We start from the raw sequence: 21,393 nt of genomic DNA, 5'->3' as shown, positions 1-21,393 counted from the left end.
TTATAGCTGCTCCAAACCAGTGCTTTTAGTACATTGCTTAGCACAAAAATCCTTCAAAGTTTTGAAAGTCACATTGAAACAATCATAGATTAAGGATTTTAACTGCATAAGATATTCAGAAGATTGGATTCATTGATACGGCTGCTTGTTTATGCAGAGACACCTTCAGGAGATAGCAGATGTTAAAATAGGATGACAAATGTATTGAAAGTTGTATTTGTTGTGTTTCTCAAACTATTCGCTGACTCTAGTGTATGGAAAAATTCATTATTTTTAATGGAGTTTAGTTATTTTTAAGTTCTAAATGGGTTGGCTATGCTTTTCTATTGGTTAAAAATGTAAATAATTCTTACGTTTCATGACTGCCATACCTAGGACACTTGTCCATCCAGTATTCTTGAATATCATACTTCCAGTTTTTTAAGGTCAAAACCTTTAAAAGAAGGTAGATTTTTATGTTTATAGTCCTGGAGTCTTTAAATCTCTCCTGTCCTGTTAGAAGGGAATGCCCCTTTTGCATGAGCTTCATGTTGTTCAATGGAACTGAGCTTGTAAAATGCCAAATCCCTTGCAGGACAGACTGTGTATAGGAGAAAAATGGAACCCTTCCGTTTTCAAGTATTTCTTTCTTTTAGTCACGCACTAGAAGCGTACACCGCTCTTCCTTACAAGATGCGCAGTCCCTGCCCTTCAAATCCAATCAACCGGCCTGCTTACCAAGGCAGCAATCCTATCAGTGATGTCTGGGCTGTCCATGCACTGCGCATTGTGGCAAAGTATTTGAAAAGGTAATGTATGTCTAGCAACCTTTCACCTTGATGATAAGTTTGATCATGAACACCTGGCAGAAAGGATGCTGGTGAGGACCTGAGTGCTAGACTCTGAGGGTACGTCTAGACCGCAAATTAAAACCCATGGCTGGCCTGTGCCAGCTGACTCAGGATTTCAGGGTACAGGGCTGTTTCACTGCTGTGTGGACGTTTGGGCTCAGCTGGAGCCCGAGCTCTGGGACCTTGTAGGTCCCAGAGCTCGGGTTGCAGCCCAAGCCTGGAAGTCTACACAGCAATGAAACATCCCTGCAACCTAAGCCCCGCAAATCCAAGTCAGCTGGCATGGGCCAGCCAAGGGTTTTTCTTTGCTGTGTAGACATACCGTGAGATGAGGTGAATCACTATATTAGGACATCATTTTCTATCCTAGACCCTGACTTTGTCCTCAGCAAGGCAGAAAATGTCCAGTAAAATTGGAACTAGGTTAAATTGAGCAAAGTTGATCTTCAGGGGTGACTTTCTAAAGCAATGCATGAGGATTTAGTTGAGAATCCCCAATGTGTAGTCATAAGTTGCACAGCTAAATCCTAGAGCAATGTACCTCTGAATATTCACCTTTCCATACCAACCTTAAACAGAACACAATATAAGGTAACACATCTACTGCTATCATCTGTCTATATGGCTTTCAATATAGTGAAAGAACATTTATACAAAATACTATGTAAGTACATCAAGTAAACGTTCATCTGTGAGGTGTTAAAATTATATGTTTGTTTGAAAGTAGCTCATTTAGGGTACAGCCCAAATGGAGAGGCTTTTGTTAACTTCAGTGGGAGATGAAGATCTAGTCCGTGAGTAACTTTCAGCTGTTCGGTGTTTTATAAAAGGCTTTTATAGTACATAGTTATCCGGATATCCTATTTATTATACCTTTAGGGTGGAAGTCGCCCTTGAGTCCCTCTGCCCCCCGCCCAGGGACGTGGTGCCGGCCACTTCTGAGAACAGCACGGGACCTGCAGCACCACCGAGGGCAGTCCCGCAGGCCGGATCCAAAGCCCTGAGGGGCCGGACCCATCCTGCGGGCCATAGTTTGCCCACCCCTGTTCTATCTGATTCTTTTCCCAGCTCTTTTTCCATTTTTATTTTAGTTCAGATTGTATTACTCACCCCCCAAATGAGCGTTTTCACCTCTCTCCTGAGTGTGTCAATGCAGCTGTGGATTTCTTAGTGCTCAATGTTTGTGCACAGAGCTGTCAGAATGCCAGGTGATCATGAAGCAAGGGCTAACATGCACCTAGCAAGTGCTTTTGCTGGCATCGGCTTTGGAAATGCTGGTGTTCATCTTTGGTGAGTAGAGGATGTGTGTCAGCCCCTTTCTAAAACCCTGTTTCTTTAGTGTTTGTTTCAAATTGCCAAGGAATCTTTCAGACAAGTAGTCCCTGATCTAGTGATGTGATAAGATACTTTGGGCCAGATTGTTGTACCCTTCTTCATGTGAAAGAGTCCCTTATGTCATGAGTACTCCTACCGAAGTTGATGGGACCCTTTGTGGAGTATGCTACTTCTTGCTGTTCATAAGGATAACACAGTCCGGTCTTATGAAAGTTTCTAGAACCAAAATTTGGCCTACTTTACCTTGCTTGTAGGCACAGGTTGCATAATATTTTTTCTTTAAAAATAAAAAATAAAAAAAATCAAATGTCAGTGTCCACTCTTCTAAAAATAAATAACACGTTTAACTCTCTGTTGTGGAGCCCTGTACTCAGCACCAATAACACCTATAACACCAAGCTAGTGAACATACCCAGAGGAAAGATCTTCTGCCTTTCCTGAATCAAGGCCACATGCAATAAAACTTGTTCCTGGGTTAATTGTTTTTCAGGCTAAAATGAGCTATAATTAACATTTTTGTGGATTAAGTGATGCCCATTGAAATAAGCTAATGACTGTCGCATCTTCAGTTCAGTAAAGTACAGATTAATGTTCCCATTGAGCTCAGTGGCACTACTCCCATGCTCATCGTGTGCTTAATGTGTTGAATCAAGGCCTAGGCCCAAAATTCTTTGAAAAATCATTGCAACTTATAAATATTCATCTATTCCAGGCTCGTCCCTGCACTCCTTTGGTTTGATCACTTAAAATCCCCTTTGTAAATAAACCTCCAAAACTTTCCCTTAAGCACTGTTAGCATGATAAGAAACTCCCAGATTTTGATAGTAAGGTGAAGAATGTCTGAGGTACTTTGGGCCAACCCCATTACTCCAGTATCTGAACTCTTCACAGTCTTTTAATGTGTGAGATAGAGAAGTGCTGTGATCTCCTGTTTATAGATAAGGACCTGAGGCACAGTGCAACTAAGGGCAAGATTTTTGAAGTGTTCCCATTGGCTTCAGTGGGACTTACGTATTTAGGAGCCTTTAAAAATCTGCCCCTCAGTGACTTGCTCAAGATCACCCAGGAAGTGTTACAGAGCAAGGAATTGAATGGAGGTCTCCCAGATCCCAGGCTAGTTCCCTGACCACTTCCTTTCTTCTCCAGCCATGGAATGTCTTACCCTATTTCTGGCTTGGTGAAGAGTTACAAAGCAAAGGATTATAATGTTGATCATCCTCTGGTGGTAAGAACTGATTATTTTCATTTTCCTACAGTTCTTCCTCGCTCTTGTACTTATCTTACATTAACAAGCTTTAAATTACCTTGGCCTAACAAACGTATTGTAGCAGCAGTGAGAAGTCTAGTTAATGTGCACTGTGTTTTGTTTTTCTCCAGCCACATGGTCTTTCTGTGGTACTCACCGCCCCAGCAGTATTTACTTTCACAGCAGAGATGTGCCCTGAACGGCACTTGGAGGCTGCAGAGATACTGGGTATGAATCTCTCTTCATAAAACCTACTGGTACAACCTACTGCTACCATGGTCCTAATGGGGGCCATAAAATCTACTGCTACCAGGGTCCCAATGGGGACCAGCTATGATCATTCAATTAGGGTGAACTGCAAAGAATAGGACAGCCAAACCCCAAAAAGCTGGTGTATATTCCAATACTTAGATTTACCAAACCAGCATAAAACAGCTTCTTTATTACCTTACTGGTTACTCAGAAGTCCAAACAACATAGTTCCCTTAAAGTGATCCAGCCTGAGGCTTCCCAACAAGGTACCTAAGTCAAATATGATGAAGATTCCTGAAAATCTTATTTCATCATATAAAAGAAAAGGAACGTACACATTTAAGTACACTTACATCTGCATTTGCTAAAAGGAAGTGATTTATAAAACAAATAAAATTAAACACTTGCAAGCAGGAAACGTTGAAAGAGGAAATATTTTCTTACACAGTGGATAATTAACTTGTACGACTCATTGCCACAAAATATCCAGAGACTAAGAGCTTGGTAGGCTTCAAGAAAAGATTAGCCCTTTAGATGGATTGGGAAAATGTCTATACTTACTTTAAAAAGGATATATACAACATTAGAAGGGATTTAGACCCTTCTGCTTCAGAACATATGCCACCCATTGACTCGTGGACTTAGAAAGAAACTTCCCCTATTGACAGATGATTCTGTAATTGCTGGATATGGGGTTTCTTGCACCTTCCTCCAAAGCAATTGTTGTTGGCCACACTCAGAGATACTGGACTAGATGGACAAATTGTCTGATTACCTATTGCAATTCCTACATCCCTATAAGAAGCCCTTCAATAGTAACCTCTAACTCAAATGGTAATACTCTGAATGACACATTGGCTGAGAAAATACTAAAAATATGTATGCTAGATGGCCAGCCCAGAGTATCTGGAGAATTAGAACTTTGGTTCCTTTATTTTAAGGCTAACTAGTCAAACAGCATCTCCTCTAGTTTTGCTGTATAAGTTGCTGCTAAAAAGCATTGCAATTCTTAGTTACATTTGACTTCCTCAATGGAAATTCAATTGGTTACTGTCTGCTTTGCTGTTATATAAAAGGATTCTGTATAAAATGTATCAAGTGTGTATAAATTAACTCATCTTGGGTATTTACTTTGGGACCATAATTCAGTGTCCAAGTGACTGCAGTAGCTGCTTCAAATACTTTAGGTTGTCAAACACTATGCCTTGCGGTAAAGTAGTAACAAACGGCTATGTTTATGTATATGTACAACTGCAGATTTGAGTACAGCCAAATAAAAGCTTAAGGCCTCTCCTAATAGAAAAAGGGATGTGTGGCCGTAGATTTATTGCAGTAAAGGAAATATAAGTGCAGCCCGAACAGTGATGCATTCTTTAGGTTAGCAGAAGGCCAGTCACTGGAACAATAATAAGTTTTTCATCACTTTTTAGTCTGGCTTTTCAGACCACCTCTTCCTTTCCTCATTCTTTTCTTTCCTTTCCTCCTCTTTTGCTACTATCAGATCATTCCCTGAAGCTCTTATATTCTAACTGCCCTTTATACTGCAACACAGAGAATGGACATTGACTGCGTGGCAGTCATTCCATTAGCATGAAACTTCATACGAGACTCCCTCATGCTTTGTCACCTAATCTCTTCTAGCTGCTGCCATCTTGCTACTTGATACCAAACATCTAAGCCCCCTGAAATGAGTTTGTTGTCCTCCCATTAACTTTAAACTGTTTTGACAGTTGCACTGAGTTCTTAGAAAACCAGAGTGTTTTTTCTTGTAGTTGTTTCACATTTACTCATTTTTCAGTAAACTGCATGAGACAAGTTCAGTTCTGGTGGAATGAATTTGGCCCAATTGGTTTAAAAATAAAACTTGGGGTGTTTTTCTTGCCTTTATGCATGTACATATTTCCCATTTCTAATGGAGCTATGGACACACAGGGAGGGAGGATGAATAGCCCTTTATATAAGAAACTTCTGTAGCTTTTCCATAAAAGCTGACTTTCACCTCCTTTCCACAGCGTTCCTAGGACTATAATTCCTCATCTTCTATCTAATCTACCTATTTATTCTAATCTATATTATTATATCATACTAACCAATATATAATGCAAGCACCTGAGCTCCACCCATAGAGGGCCCCACACACGCACTTGTCCACTGTTTGAATGCTTGTCAACATAAAATTGAGAAGGGGAAGGGAATCATTAGTCACTGGTTTGCACATCCTCTAGATGTCAGCAAACTCAAGGCTTTGAAAAAATTAGCCTATGGCACTTTGTCCCTAAAAATAAATATTATGGCTATCCACAGACATTGATCTGCTTTAACTTCCTTTCCACCACTGCTTCCAGCAATTAGTCTGACTGAAAAGTGCTTTTCCAGGCAAGCACAGTGGGGAAGGAAGTTAACTTGACATGGCAGTTAGTCTTTCTAGCAGCAGTGAACTTACCTCTCCTGATTTTGTTTTATTTCATCTCTACAAACTAGTCTAACTGAAAAATGAAGATAGAGATTCCCCTTTTTTATTTGGGGTTGCCTTTAGCAAGTAGGCTGTTATGTGTGGATATATGCCGCTGCTATTATGATTACATTAAATCCAGAACAGCTTCCTCCTCTCTCTCTCTCCACTCTACAGTCAAGGCTTTGTCTTATTTTAGGAGCTGACATCCGCACTGCCAAAATCAAAGATGCTGGGCTTATTTTGGCAGACACACTCCGGAAATTCTTATTTGATCTGAATGTTGATGATGGCTTAGCTGCAATTGGTTATTCTAAAGCAGATATCCCTGCTTTAGTCAGAGGCACTCTCCCTCAGGTAAGACAGAAAGCACAGGTGATTTTTCTTAAAAAGCAAACTTTTAAAATATTTTCTTTTAAAATAAATGTTTCTTTTAGCAGTTTTAAATGGAGAGAATGCTAGATAAAGTCAGTTCTCTTTTCCTAGTACAGTTTGGGTTTTTCCTTGCAGTGAGATAGTGTATATGTTGTTTGGCCTTCATCTGTCATCCATTCATCTTCAAAAGGAAAGGCTAATTATTAGAGCTGGTCAAATCTTCCAACATGCACATTTTTTCAGGTGGGAAAAGGAACATGTTTTTGCAGGGGTTTTTTTGTGAAAAATGTTCCCATTTTTTCATCTAGCTGTACTAATTATACAGGCAGGTAAGGTTCTATCTGATGCTTTTGTAAGACTGCTATGTGCTAAGAATGATTAAACTTGCTTTGCATTAGGTTTTCCCTACCAAGGAGTTTCAGTACTCTTCTAGATGGCTTTGTTCCACTGTCCTCCATCTGAATTTGAACTAATGTCTTCCTTCAATGAAACAACATACACTTGTAATACCCTTTACGTTTTTATACTCTCAAACATTTCAAAGATGGACTGAAATTAGAGGAAAATTCATTAATCTCCAAGTAAATGAGAAAATATTACAAAGGTTTGTCATGCTGAAAAAAATTAAAAATTTTCACTTTTTTTATAACCTCTATAAACCTCAAAGCATGTTACAAAAGAAGATATCCTCATTCCCATTTTACAGGAAGGGAAGTGACTTGATCAAGGTGTCACACTGATTAGTGGCAACATTTGCAAGAAAACCGAGGTCTCTTGCTCCCAATCTGATGCTTTACCAAATGTGTGCGACAGGACTTTTTGACAGTTTTTGTTGATAAATATGTTGGTCCTCTTAATAATCTATAAAAAGTAATATTTTATAAACACAACATCCCAAAGAGGTATTTTTGTTGTTGCTTTGCTGAGGTTCACCTGTGGCTTGAGGTTTTTTCTCCTCTGTAACTGATTATTAATTCAGAAGCCCAACTTAATTTACTGTCCTTTTACAACAGCAGTAATTAGTGATTGCATGTATAATGAGGCGAGCTAGTGTGTTTTCAAACCCTGATTTAGTATATAAAGTATAATGTAGTCCAAATTCATTTGCTGCTGCCTGTGTAATACGTTACCCACAAGCGGATTTCAAACAGTCAACTCTTTGATATTTTTTCTTTTGATCCAGCCATCAGTTTTTTTTGGAACACCAACACCACTTATTAATATTTGCAAAACACCCTGGTGCAGATTGAGACCACAAATAAACAAACACTGCCAAGTGTACTACAATCATAAAATGCATGCTGTAGAGAAATAAAATGAACAGATTTTAGTCAGCCAGTTTGGAGGTTTGAAACCTCCAAAGCATAAATGTTTACACTTGAAATAATCTGTTGAAAATGATCCTGCTTACAACACAACAAGGAAATCTGGAGAAGTTTGTTCCATGGGCCAAATAATGGCTGGTCCTGTGTGGGTGTTCTGGTTTAGGTGGTGGGTAGGGTGGATTTGAAAGGAGAGGTCAGAAAGGACCTATTCCCTAACCCCACCTCTCCTCCATGTAAACATACAAGAGGCAGCCATAATTTGGCTGCAACCATTGATGAGCACAAGGGGTGTGGATGACTATACCTGGCACCAAAATTTACCAACCAATTTACTAAGAGGCAGACCCACTGTTCCATTCTCTGTGTACTGGCCATATCACCAACGCTGTGTTAAGGGAATGCAAGCTGCATCTATTTAAAGGTATAGTAAAAGCTTCTATTCATTGCACTCTATCCAAAGCCATTGTGAACATTGTGGCCCTTTACAGTTGTCATGTCTCCAGTCATTTGCTTGGACAGGTGTTCTTAGCCCATCTGTGCGCTCCACTGACTGGTAGGAAAATTGGTCTGATGACACCATTGAGCACCTTAAATAACTATTTTTTTTTTTAGTGTTAAACTAGTTTTAAACCTTTGTAGAACCTGAGTTTTTGTCCTAAGTAATGTGAAGCCTTTTTTTAAACACTGTGTGAGGCGGGTTATCTTTTTCTCTGTACTGTAGCTGTTCTCTGCATAACCTGGGAGGAAATCTCATGAAGCTGTTGAGTGTGAGAGTAGAAATATTGATTTTAACCAGCTATCGTAATGACAGAAACTTTGTTTTTCCCACTGGCCTCTGAGTGTGTGTTTATAAATAATGTAAACTGAAATACACTTGTTAAAATAACTGATTAAAGTACAGTTGGTGATGCATTAGCCTTGTTTCTTTGATTAAATACTTGCTTTACTGGTTTGCAAAATTCTGTGCAATCTATAGTGTGGATTTCAGTCATTAATGCTGAGTAACGAGTGACATTCTACTGTATATTCAACACTGTTTATTTTGCAAAAAGCCTTATGTAATCCAATTTTACTTTAATCTTTCAGGAAAGAGTGACTAAACTATCACCTCGTCCCCAGACGGAAGAAGAGCTATCTGCCCTGTTTGAGGCATCCATGAAACTTTATTAGTTTAAATATTTTACATGTTCTTTAATGATTAAAAACTAACATGAAGGTAATTTCCCACAGACCTGGTCTAAACCAGTTCAGATAAGGAAGGAACATGTACCTCTTATGCTTGTATTTTACTATCCACTACTAAAAGGTCAGATAATTCATGTTCAGTTCAACACTGTTTTGTGATTATGGGGCTGATTGTGTAATCAAAGGGACTACTCTTGTAAAGGTTGTTGGCTCAGATCTTAAGCTTTGCAGAGGACTTTCTCTTGAGAGCTGGACAAAAAATGGAGATAATTTGTCATGGAAATTTTTTTGAAAATGTTCAGGGGATGAGTTTATCTTGTATTTTAATTTTCTATGACTATTTTTGTCTAAAAAACCCTAAAACTATAAACTGTGTAGGAAAAACAGGCCACTCTTCCTCAGGCAATATTCTCAAACACAAAATTTGAACCTGCTCAATTCAGAAGGTTCACCTTATGATTTTTTTTACCTTCTCATTTAATTTGGGGCCTGATGTAAAGATCATGGGTAAAAAAAATATAACTTTTTTTAACAAGTCTGGAAAAGGCTTCCCAAAAGTTTTTTGTTTCACTATTTATTTTTAAAGTGATTTGCCAGGCATTTTTGTCTTTTCATTCAGAAGTTATGCATGAGAATAAGTTCACTTGTTCCGACAGGGTAGCTAACTGGTTACCTGTCAACTGAGAAAGCGAACAGGCAGAAGGAGGATAAAATTCAAATGTAAGTATTAAAGTCTTTCCTGGATTTTTCATCCTCTCTTGAGCCCCTTTGGGGTAGTGAGTTTTGCTGCCTACGTAGCATAGCATTTGCTGCTTCACACAGCTGTCTTATACAGAGAATATTGGAAAACAGGAACATTATTTTGAAGAGATTTTTAAAGTTGTTACTGTTTTGTGGCATTTTAAATTAACCCATTTACTGGTTTTCACAAAAACTCTGACTTTAGTATTGCTATTTTAATCTATTTTATCAAACTTTTTATCAAATTTTTATTTATTGAAAGCCATGTTTTCTTACAGAAAGCAGAAAAATATCAATAATTTTGAAAACAATTTTGATAAAAATAGCAATTAAAAATGTTGCCAAAAATTTTTTCTCACAAAATAGAAAATTTTGGTACTGGTGACATTTGGCAGAAAGTTTTTCCAAAAAAGGTTAGTTTTCAAAAAAATTTTAAACAAAAAATATCAACCAGTCTAAAATGTTTCTCTGTACTAGACAGGGCTTTAATGTCCTGTCATGTTCAGAGTTTGCTGCAGCAAACTCTGAAAGTTGGCACGTCTGTATCACAGAACAAAAGAGAGAACAGGAAGTTTTTTAATTGAAAATTATTCTATTAGGCACAGATTTCATTGGCATTGTACTGCAACACCGGCAGCAGTATACACAATACTCATACTGTATTCATTTAAAAACAAATTCTGATGTCTTTTAAATTCTGTTCTGGCACCAATTTCATGCAGTGGCCACAGCACAAGTTCAATGTAGGAAAAGCATAACATGCTAGTTAGTTCCTTTACTCAGTTACTTTTACTCTTTGCCTCATTATGATTCTGTTCTGCAGCCACTTCACATGCAACTCTTCCACTGAAGTAGAGAAAGGATGTCTTGTACATTTATGACTATTAATCTTGGCTAAATAAGTCTGATGCCTTCCAACCACATGTTAGGACCTTATGATGGAAGTATATTGGCTGTGGGGTTTTTAGGTCCCTTTAGTGCTCGGATGGGTAGCGATGGGAGGCTGAAGGTCCTCTGTCTTTTCGCTGAATAGGTACAGCATGGGCAGTGGTTATACAGACAGATCTGCCAATATCCCTCAGCCTGTTCTGAGAAGCTAATTCATTTTCCCTGTCATTCCATATCCATTACCTCCTTCATTCTAGTGCAAATGCCAACAAGAGCTTCAATTGTGAAAGCTGGTTTCACAATATGTGGATTTTATTTTCTATATTACACTAAGTTATCTCAACAAAGACTCACCCCGCCCTTAACGTTGTGTTGCATCTTTTATATATAATTTCTGTTCTCCCTCTGTGAAGTTTCATCTTTGTGCAATAGCAATGGTATGGTGCACTGAGGAGACAATTGTTGTGGGAATCTATTTTCTAGCCAGACATTTTGGGTTTGGAGGGGATGTAGCTTCTTCCAGTTGAACAGCGGATGAGTTTATTAGGTATGTTGTTTCTCATGAGTGCTTTGATGGGTAAAAAGGAAAGGGGGTCTTTCACTCTAGCATGGTTCTTATTTTGCATTTATATTGGTATGCAAGTAAATAGTAGAATAGCTTCACTACTAATAGTACTTTACACTTACATATAACCCCTTGCATTAAAGGAACTCAAAGCAATTTACTAACATTCGTGAATGAAGCCTCACAACAGCCCGGGAGGTAAGCTAATAATATTACCCCTATTGTATAGATGAGGAGACTGAGGAACAGAGCAATTAAGTGACTTGTCTAAGGTCACACAGGAAGCTTGTGGCAGAGTCAGAAACATAACCCAAGTCTCCTGACACCTAGTCTTACGCATTATCTGTAAGACCATCCTTCTACTACTAATCATTAGCCAGTGCTGAAAACTGTGTGAGAAGAATCAAGAGAGATGAATCCATCCCATTCAAATAGTAAGTTTGACAGTGCTAGTGGTGGTTAAATCCAGAATGGGATCTGGGGTACAAGTATAATTTACTGGCAGTTTTATCTGCCACTGAATTAGAGGTTTTTAATGTAATAAAATACACTATTCCATACCTGAAGTCCACATTTTCAAACATGTGCACATATCTTTGTGCAGGTCCAGTTTGTACTCCTGAATATGGGACTTGTGCATGTGTGGTTACAACTCGTGAACACCCATTGGTTGGGCATGTGTAGAGAATCTGAGCCACTTGTTCTCTGATTTATAAAAATGTTAACGCCTCAAACACTAAAGCCTTTCATAATGTATCTTATATAGTTTGGCTAGTGCCTTTGGGAGCTATTGCAATACAAACAAGTAATGATGTGTTTCCTACAAATATAAGCTTGTGAAAATGTTTGAGAACTGTGTTTTAACTGTCGTGTTAACTTGAATCTTGAAATGTAATTGTGAATCCAAACCATTCAGAGGAAATAAGCGTTCATTAGCTTCACTGGGCAGTATGGTTATTCCTGATTAGATGCTTACTCAATGAGCTGACAGTATGTTGACAAACCATTGCATTATGGATAATTGAAACGAATGTCCAATTTACAAAAATAAAGAGCATCCTATCTACTGCACTGTCTGAATATTTAAAAAAACCTCATTGAATATTCAATATATAGAGTTTAAGTCCTATTATAAATGGTTACAAAATCAGCATATTTTGAATGTCATATTGTTAGCAGTAGAGCTTGATTGATGTTTACATGGATTCAATGACTTTCTTATGGATAGTTTACATTTAAATCACAGAGTATGTTGAGGATCTAGTTTAAAAACAAGTCCAACACCCAAAGCAGCAAAGGAGTCAAAAATAGATTGAAAAATATTTTATTTAAAAACACTTAACACAGATTAATCTTTGGCAACTTTTTTGTCTTCTGTTGGTAGCTCATGTGGAAAACACAGGGCAAAATCTAAGGTCAGTTAGCAAATGCACTTAGGGCAAATCTACACTACAGTGCTTCATTGGCACAGCTATAGTGTGTCTGGTGAAGACATGTGTCAAGGTTCCTTCCCCACTCTGAACGCTAGGGTACAGATGTGGGGACCTGCATGAAAACCTCCTAAGCTTACTTTTACTAGCTTAGGTTAAAACTTCCCCAAGGTACAAACTATTTTACCTTTTGCCCTTGGACTTTCGCTGCCACCACCAAACGTCTAACACTGGTTACTGGGAAAGAGTTCGCTTGGAAACGTCTCTTCTCCCCCCCCCCCCAAAAAAAAAATCCTCCCAAATCTTAACCCCCTTTTCCTGGGGAAGGTTTGATAAAAATCCTCACCAATTTGCATAGGTGACCACAGACCCAAACCCTTGGATCTTAAGAACAATGAAAAAGCATTCAGTTTCTTAAAAGAAGAATTTTAATAGCAGAAAAAGTAGAAAGAATCACCTCTGTAAAATCAGGATGGTAAATACCTTAGATGGTAATTAGATTCAAAACATAGAGAATCCCTCTAGGCAAAACCTTAAGTTACAAAAAGACACAGAAACTGGAATATCCATTCCATTCAGCACAGCTTACTTTCTCAGCCATTTAAAAACAGAATCTAACGCATATCTAGCTAGATTACTTACTAAGTTCTAAGACTCCATTCCTGTTCTGTCCCCGGCAAAAGCATCACACACACAGACCCTTTGTTCCCCCCCCCCCTCCAGCTTTGAAAGTATCTTGTCTCCTCATTGGTCATTTTGGTCAGGTGCCAGCGAGGTTATCTTAGCTTCTTAATCCTTTACCCGTGAAAGGGTTTTTCCTCTGGCCAGGAGGGATTTTAAAGGTGTTTACTCTTCCCTTTATATTTATGACAACATGCTATGATGAGAGAGTACTCTCCTGTCAGCATAATTACTCCTCCTGGGCGAGAAGCATAAGCTATGTTGATGGGAGGGCGTCTCCCACTGACATAGTGCTGGTGTAGACAGCGCAAAACTTGCATCACTTGGGGGAGGGGGCTTTTTCACACCCCTGAGTGAGAAGTTAAATTGACGTAAGCGGTAGCGTAGACCTGTGCTTAGTCACCACAGCATATTTACTTTAATGGGGGCTGTTAGCATCTGGCCTGGTGCTGAGTCAGCAACATTTCTCACATTCTGCAGATCTGAAAAACAAAGGAAGGGGCAGATGTTAATTATAAGACACATAGCAAGGCTAAGTAACCACTCCCCCAACTAAATCTATGTACATCCCCATTGTGCTCCAGCAGTTATGTATATCATCCCCATCCCCCTCGTTTCTCCTGCCCAACGAGCAATAAAACCCCTGGGGCCTTGCTACGTTAGGTGGGGCAGGAGGCAGGAACAACTTGCTGCAGGATACTGAAGAACCAAAAGGTACGTCTTCTTAATGGACTCAGCCCATTCCTGGCTCCTAGAGGGAAGGAAACTTAGGTCAGCTACAAAACAAAGCAAACAAAGGCAGAAAACAAATGGCAAAAACATAAACTTACAAACACTATTGAATGAATAAAAGAAAATCAAATCAAACTCCTTAACTCCTCAAGCACTGACAGGCTCTGGCAGTGGTTCAAGAGGAGATGGGTCCCTTTCTGCCATGACGTGCGCTGACAGCGTGCAGAGGGAGCAGTATATGTCCTCTACCCTTTCTGCTGCATACCCAGATGCTTGTACAGGACAGATGCATTTGAAGCATCCCTTAATACAACCCATAAAATATGGTTAGGTGCAAACAGATATTGTATACTTCATAGGCACTATGCACCTGCTTGCATGCTTGATTTTGCAATCTGAACACTCTTTTTAACTTTGTAAAATGTGATTATAACTAATGTTGGTTCTGGTCTGCAGGTGACTATCCTGTCTGTGAAACAGAGCTTTTATGGAACCTGACATTTGCTAAGCCATCTTCTATTTTTATGATGTATTTAGTTAACCTATTTGTATGGTGCCTCTCTCTAAGCATCTAAGCCCCATTCAGTACAAAGCAATACTAGTTAAAAATGCTAACGTTGGACTTACAAATGAATTGTGCCTGAGGTAACACTGTCCAATAGTAGGCCCTAAGTCAGGACCTGTTTGGGGCTGCACTTAAGCATGTGCTCACAGTTAAGCAAAGTAATGCTGTCCTGAATAGGGATGTACTTAAGAAAATGCCTAGAGGCTTTCCTGACTCAGGATTGTACATTTTTAAGGAGAAGATTCTATTAAACTAAAACTATCAAACCTGAATCAGGGGGCACTCGATAGTTTCCATTACCACATCTCCCCATCCCCCGCTCTTTATTTTCCCAAATCACCCTGACTGAGGCTGGACGCTTTCAAAGTGAAGTTGCTGGCAGAAATGCTTTTTTTTAATTAAGTTTGAGCAAAGTCCATTCTACAATTTTTGAATCATGGGGCAGAGAACAAATGCAGCTGTCCCATAAGGGACATATGATTAGGTAATATTAGCCATGCTATTTTAAAAATAGAGCTTTAGCAAAAGCTTCTGAAAGATGAAATTAAGCAAGGACATAGGCCTTGCTCAGGGCTAGTCCAGTCACTTGATTTTGGTAAAAAGGTTTAAAAATAAAATGAAAAAAATTATGAACAACTGAAAAATCCCTTATGAGCTTTTGTGATTTTTAGGAAAGCCAGATGACACTCTGCCCCTTTGCCATGTCACTGCACGTGCTCTTGCGAAGAAACTAACTCCACTCTGGCAGGAACAGAGTCTGCTGCTGCAGGGACGCTTAGTGGGAATGAGATTGACACTCTCTGAATATTTGGCTCCAGACAATCTGGCCTCAATTTGCACATGCAATTTTTGCAGACTATTCCCTAAGAATGCATATGTTGTACAGTGATTCATTTAGACTCACTTTGCTCACACAAAAGTTTGTGTGTGCCTATTTTATCACTTATGTGCCAGGGTATGCAGTGGATCCTCCCACACAGTTGTGCATGTGACCAAGAAGAAGCCACGTTTTGAAAACTTTGTCCTAAATGTCCCAATGAAACACAAGACCATCTTTAAAAAACTGCAATAACAGGAGAAAAATTGCAGTTGGCTAGAAACGAACGTTTCCTGTCAATTTTCTCTATTCTGTATGTTCTAAACTTCCATTAAAAAAAAAAATCCTGTTGTAATGGCCATCACAATATAAACTGGTAAAAAAATTTTTACAGCCAAATTATAACAATAAAAAAGCTAAGAGCCAATCTTCCATGATCCCATTCATCTCAATGTTGTGTTAATTTCAAAGTCTAAATGGAATCATTTTCAGACTAATAGGAGAGAAAGTAAAAAAATATTATTCAAAACTTTTTGAGCAAAAATTACCTTTTTCAATTTTCATAGAAATCTGAGGAGCAGTGTCAACATTTTGTATCTTTTTGGAGGGGAAAAATGAAAAAAAGATTGTTTTCAAAAATGGAAGCTGAAAAAAATTGGTTTTGTTTTCTCAAAAAATTGGTATTTTTTATTTAAGAATCTCAAAATATACTTATCTTCTGACCAACTCTAAATGTAATATTAGAGAGCTGCAGGTTTTTCCCATTCTTTCGCTAAATGTGGAAATTAAAGGCAAAAACTGTTCATGCAACATTAAGGTTGCACAGTTAAAAATAAATTGAAAAAAAATTGGAAAGTGCAAAAGTTAAAGTTCCAGGAGCAGGGTTCATGCGGGTACATTGTAAAGACATAGCGCCTGATTCTGCTCTCAGTTACACTGGTGCAAATGTATTAAGGCCTTGTATTAACTTCCATTGAAATCAATAGAGTTACACCAGTGTAACAGACCTATGTCATAGTTCTGTTCCTGTTTTCTGGTTAAAGGTTTAGCTTAATACAATATTTTTGAGTCATAAAATATATATTGGAATATAAACAGAATATGCAGTACAGATTGGAACCTTAACTTTTACACTCTGACCTTTGGTAATTTTCATTTAGCCACCTCCATGATGTATCAGTTGTAGTTTTGTGCTTTTAGTAGGATGCTTTATATAAATGTTTGACCATAAAGCTGTAAATTACCGCAGCTATTTAACACCGAGATGCTGATTTACATCTGCAATCAAATGGATAACACATTTAAAAGATTGATTGTCAAAGGCCCCAATACATTGCTGCACCATTATGCGGTGGTGTCACTTGCTTCTATGCAATTAAAAGACGCCATTGTGTGGCATTGTTAATGTTGCTGTGGACACAGCTGTAGGGGGTTTACTCTTTGTGTAGACTTTATTATCTCTTCTCAAATGAAAGCTGGACAAAGAATAAATCATCACTGAAAATATGGATGTATGTTTTAAATAGATATTAGGCAAAAAGCTGCTTTTTCTTCCTTAAAAACAAAATGACAACATATAGCAAATTTTGCTTTTCTGATCTTTTTCACCTTAGGAAAGATTAATGCTTGTTTAGATTAGAAATCCTACCCTAGCCAAGGGACTGGATGCCACTAGTAATGACAAACAAAGCTGTTTTTCACCCCAAGGTCACTAGCACAGATCCTATCTAGGTCTCCAATGACCACCATGGCTTCTGAGTAGCCTATGTGCAGTGGGTTGGTGATCTTAGTCCAGTTCCCAGCAGACAGGACTCTGTATCATAAACGCGGTCTTCACATTTGGTGCCCTTATGGCTAGTCTAGGAGAGAGGTCAAGGAATAAATGGGTACAGAGACTGAACTTCCTTCCTTCTACACCATTAAAACCAATGGAATTATGCCATTGACTTCAATGGAAACAGGGTCACTCTCCCTTTGAGGTAGTCTGTTGTAATAAATGGAGCCTAGGAGGCCTACTTTAATTATTAGCCTAACCCATGAAAGGTGGGTAAAGGTTTATGAATGGTCGCAGTGAACTGTGTTATAAAATTGTGTAAGGAAAAGATGTAAGAAGACTGACCTCATTTAAAGGGTTTATTAATACCACTCAAGGATTGTGTTAAGACAATGACTGGTAAACAGAGGAGTAGGGGACCAGAAATTAATGGACCAAAATTGGTGCTTCAGAAATTAGGCCTAATTGATGAGCAAAATAATGAGAGGATGGACCATTCCACACATTGCCCTTTTTGGGGACCCTGATGGAAGAGACTTTGGGAAAGACAAAAAAACCTTTTTACCAACACTGCAGGTAGGATTGTTATAGTGACATCAGACCTTGCTACTCCAGTGGGGATGCTTGGACATCATTACTGCACCAGCACGAACGCCAGCCAGATACATAAGGGATCCTGCTCTGTCTTCCCCTCTCTGGTGTGCTCTTTTCCATTCCCGCACTAACTTCCTCCTGTCCAATCTCTCTCTCTCTTGGCTTTTGTGCTGCACAGCACCAGCATGGTGAGATGAGACAGCCCATCCAGCTCTGCTCAGCCTGAGAAGGACTAGTGAAGGAGAAGGACCTGACCAAACTAACCAGAGAAACATGGCTCTCATGGCTCTTCTTCCAGCCTAAAACATCTGTCTGTGACTGACCAGCCACCCCAACAAAAACTGGATTTCCTCCATCCTTACTATCATATCTCTTATCTCCCATCTCTCTGACTGTTTTATCTAAAGCAGGAACATCAGAACATAAGAACGGCCATACTGTGTCAGATCAGAGGTCCATCTAGCCAAGTATCCTGTCTTCCAACAGTGGCCAATGCCCAGTGCTTCAGAGGGAATGAACAGAACAGGTAATCACCAAGTGATCCATCCCCTGTCGCCCATTCCCAGCTTCTGGCAAACAGAGGCTAGGGACACCATCCCTGCCCATCCTGGCTAATAGTCATCAATGAACCTATCCTCCATGAACTTATCTAGTTCCTTTTTGAACCCTGTCATAGTCTTGGCCTTCACAACATCCTCTGGCAAGGAGTTCCACAGGTTGACTGTGTGTTATGTGAAGAAATACTTCCTTTTGTTGGTTTTAAACCTGCTATTAATTTTATTTGGTAACCCCTCATTCTTGTGTTATGAGAAGGAGTAAATAACACTTCATTATTTACTTTCTCCACGCCAGTCATGATTTTATAGAACTCTATCATATCCCCACTTAGTCATCTCTTTTCCAAGCTGAAAAGTCTGTCTTTTTAATCTCTCCTCATATGGAAGCTGTTCCATACTCCTAATCAGTTTTGTTGCCCTTTTCTGTACCTTTTCCAATTCCAATATATCTTTTTTCAGATGGGGTGACCAGATCTGCATGCAGTGTTCAAGATGTGGGTGTACCATGGATTTATATAGAGGCAATATGATATTTTCTGTCTTATTATCTATCCCTTTCCTAATGATTCCCAACATTCTGTTTGCTTTTTTGACTGTCACTGCACATTGAGTGAATGTTTTCAGAGAACTATCCACATAACTCCAAGATCTCTTTCTTGAGGGATAACAGCTAATTTAGACCCCATTATTGTATATGTATAGTTGGGATTATGTTTTCAATTTGCATTACTTTGCATTTATCAACATTGAATTTCATCTGCCATTTTGTTGCCCAGTCACCCAGTTTTGTGAAATCCCTTTGTACTCTTTGCAGTCTGCTTTGGAGTTAACTATCTTGAGTAATTTTGTATCATCTGCATATTTTTCCACCTCACTATTTACCCCATTTTCCAGATCATTTATGAATATGCAAAGCATGGGCTTAAATTGTAGCAAGGGAGGTTTCGGTTGGACATTAGGAAAAATTTCCTAACAGTCAGGGTAGTTAAGCACTGCAATAAATTGCCTAAGGAAGTTATGAAATCTCCATCATTGGAGATTTTTAAGAGCAGGTTAGACAAACACCTGTCAGGAATGATCTAGATTATACATAGTCCTGCCATGAGTGCAGGGGACTGGACTAGATGACCTCTCAAGGTCCCTTCCATTTCTATGATTCTATGTTAAACAGTACTGGTCCTAGTGCTGACCCCTGTGGGACACCAGTATTTACCTCTCTCTCTCCATTCTGAAAACTGACCATTTATTCCTATCTTTTAACCAGTTACTGAGCCATGAGAAGACCTTACCTCTTATCCCATGACAGCTTATTTTGCTTAAGAGCCTTTGGTGAGGGACCTTGTCAAAGGCTTTCTGAATACCTAAGTATGCTATATCCACTGGATCACTCTTGTCCACATGCTTGTTGACCCCCTCAAAGAATTCTAGTAGATTGGTGAGGCATGATTTCCCATGCAAAATTTTGATTTTTCCATTACAAAAACCATGTTGACTTTTCCCCAACAAATCATGTTCATCCAGGTGTCTGATAATTCTGTTCTTTACTATAGTTTCAACCAATTTGCCTGATACTGAAGTCAGGCTTACCGGCCTGTAATTGCCAGGATCGCCTCTGGAGCCTTTTAAAAAAATTGGCATCACATTAGCTATTCTCCAGTCATCTGGTACCAAAGCTGATTTGAATGATGGTTACAGACTACAGTTAGTAGTTTTGCAATTTCACATCTGAGTTTCTTCAGAACTCTTGGGTGAATGCCATCTGGTCCTGATGACTTATTACTGTTTAATTTATCAATTTGTTCCAGTCAGGAAAATGACTCGGAATTGAACAACAGAACTCACCCTTTTTTCCTCACCAAGAACTGTTTGACTGAATAAGAGACTATAACGAATATTCACCATCTCCAAAAAGGGACTTTGTTAGGTATTGATTGATTGTTTTGTATAATCACTCAATTTCAGCTTCAGTGCTCTTTGCTTCATTTTGATTCCTCTCCTTTTGTGAGTTTCAATCAATACATTTCTAACCTTTGACATGAATTTCCTAATGTGTTTGCCATGGTACTATGCAGACTGATGTCTCTGTATACCAAACCTTGTTTGTCTTTGTTTGATATAGGACAGTGACAGCATCTCATTAACACATTTGACTCTGTGTGACTTTATTCCAGCTAAATTAAAGCAACAGGTCCTTCCATAGTGTGATGGAAGCATAAGTATAAATCTGTGTTTGTTCTGTGGATAAACAGAGAAATTTCTATTCAGTTCTTTTAACATCCTCAACATCCTAGTAGCTGAGCATCTTCCGGAAATGCACAAAGTAACCTGACTAGCATTTCTCACATGTGATTCTTTCTCTCATGTCTCCCTTTTTCTCTCCAAAGGGAAAATTTAGTGCACATTTTTTAAAAAACTATTTTATGTGGCCTGTGCTGTGTGTGTGTTGATGTTTGAAGGCAAGGTCAAAGAAATGGCTTTGCATTTTGATTGGAAAATGATGAGTCTGAGGCGGTTCTTAGATCATGTGAGAGCTCATTCCACCATCTTAGACTTGCCCCCCAAGGTCACTTTCTGGTGCTGTCAATCTGGCACATTTCATAAGCACTCCTTTTATATATAATGTATAAGCCCTACCCTTGTGATGTAATTAACAAGGCTATATACAATGATGCAATTGACAAAATATAGCACTAACAGTAAGTGAGATATTTTCAAAGCAAGGTGAGCATGTACTTGCATGTGCATAACATGCATGCGAATATCTGATATACAAATGAGGCATTTGTACAATCAAGTAGTATGCACACACAGGTATGTGAGGAATTTTCACAGCTTGAGTGTCTGACCCTAAATATTTAATATGTATTCAAGGGTTCCAAGGGTTTGGTAATAATGGTGGTGAAGCCAGGAGCAATTTACTGATCTGTACCAAATAGTTTTCTTTTATTACCTGATACAGCACCAATTAATGTCGAGGGCAAAACTCTCCTTGACTGCAATGGTGCAAGATTAAACCTTTAGTGATGCTTCTTCTGCAAGAAGAGAGAAT

The 21,393-nt window shown here is 38.8% G+C and overlaps 1 protein-coding gene across 1 annotated transcript in view; it reads left to right on the top strand.

Annotated features, from left to right (window-relative positions):
• The window catches only part of ADHFE1 (alcohol dehydrogenase iron containing 1), a 32,236-nt gene extending 19,976 nt beyond the window's left edge, over positions 1 to 12,260 (top strand). The window contains exons 9-14 of the mRNA XM_073330997.1: positions 636 to 788; positions 2,022 to 2,120; positions 3,312 to 3,390; positions 3,543 to 3,639; positions 6,315 to 6,472; positions 8,902 to 12,260. Of these exons, the coding sequence (XP_073187098.1) occupies positions 636 to 788; positions 2,022 to 2,120; positions 3,312 to 3,390; positions 3,543 to 3,639; positions 6,315 to 6,472; positions 8,902 to 8,985 (670 nt within the window). The 3' untranslated portion in view covers positions 8,986 to 12,260. The remainder of the gene's footprint in view (positions 1 to 635; positions 789 to 2,021; positions 2,121 to 3,311; positions 3,391 to 3,542; positions 3,640 to 6,314; positions 6,473 to 8,901) is intronic.
• Positions 12,261 to 21,393: the final 9,133 nt, after the last annotated feature.

Source organism: Lepidochelys kempii, chromosome 2, assembly GCF_965140265.1.
Source record: "Lepidochelys kempii isolate rLepKem1 chromosome 2, rLepKem1.hap2, whole genome shotgun sequence".
Classification (NCBI taxonomy): domain Eukaryota; kingdom Metazoa; phylum Chordata; order Testudines; family Cheloniidae; genus Lepidochelys; species Lepidochelys kempii.
The sequence above is the reverse complement of the archived record's forward strand: the minus strand, read 5'-3'. Positions and strand labels throughout refer to the sequence as shown.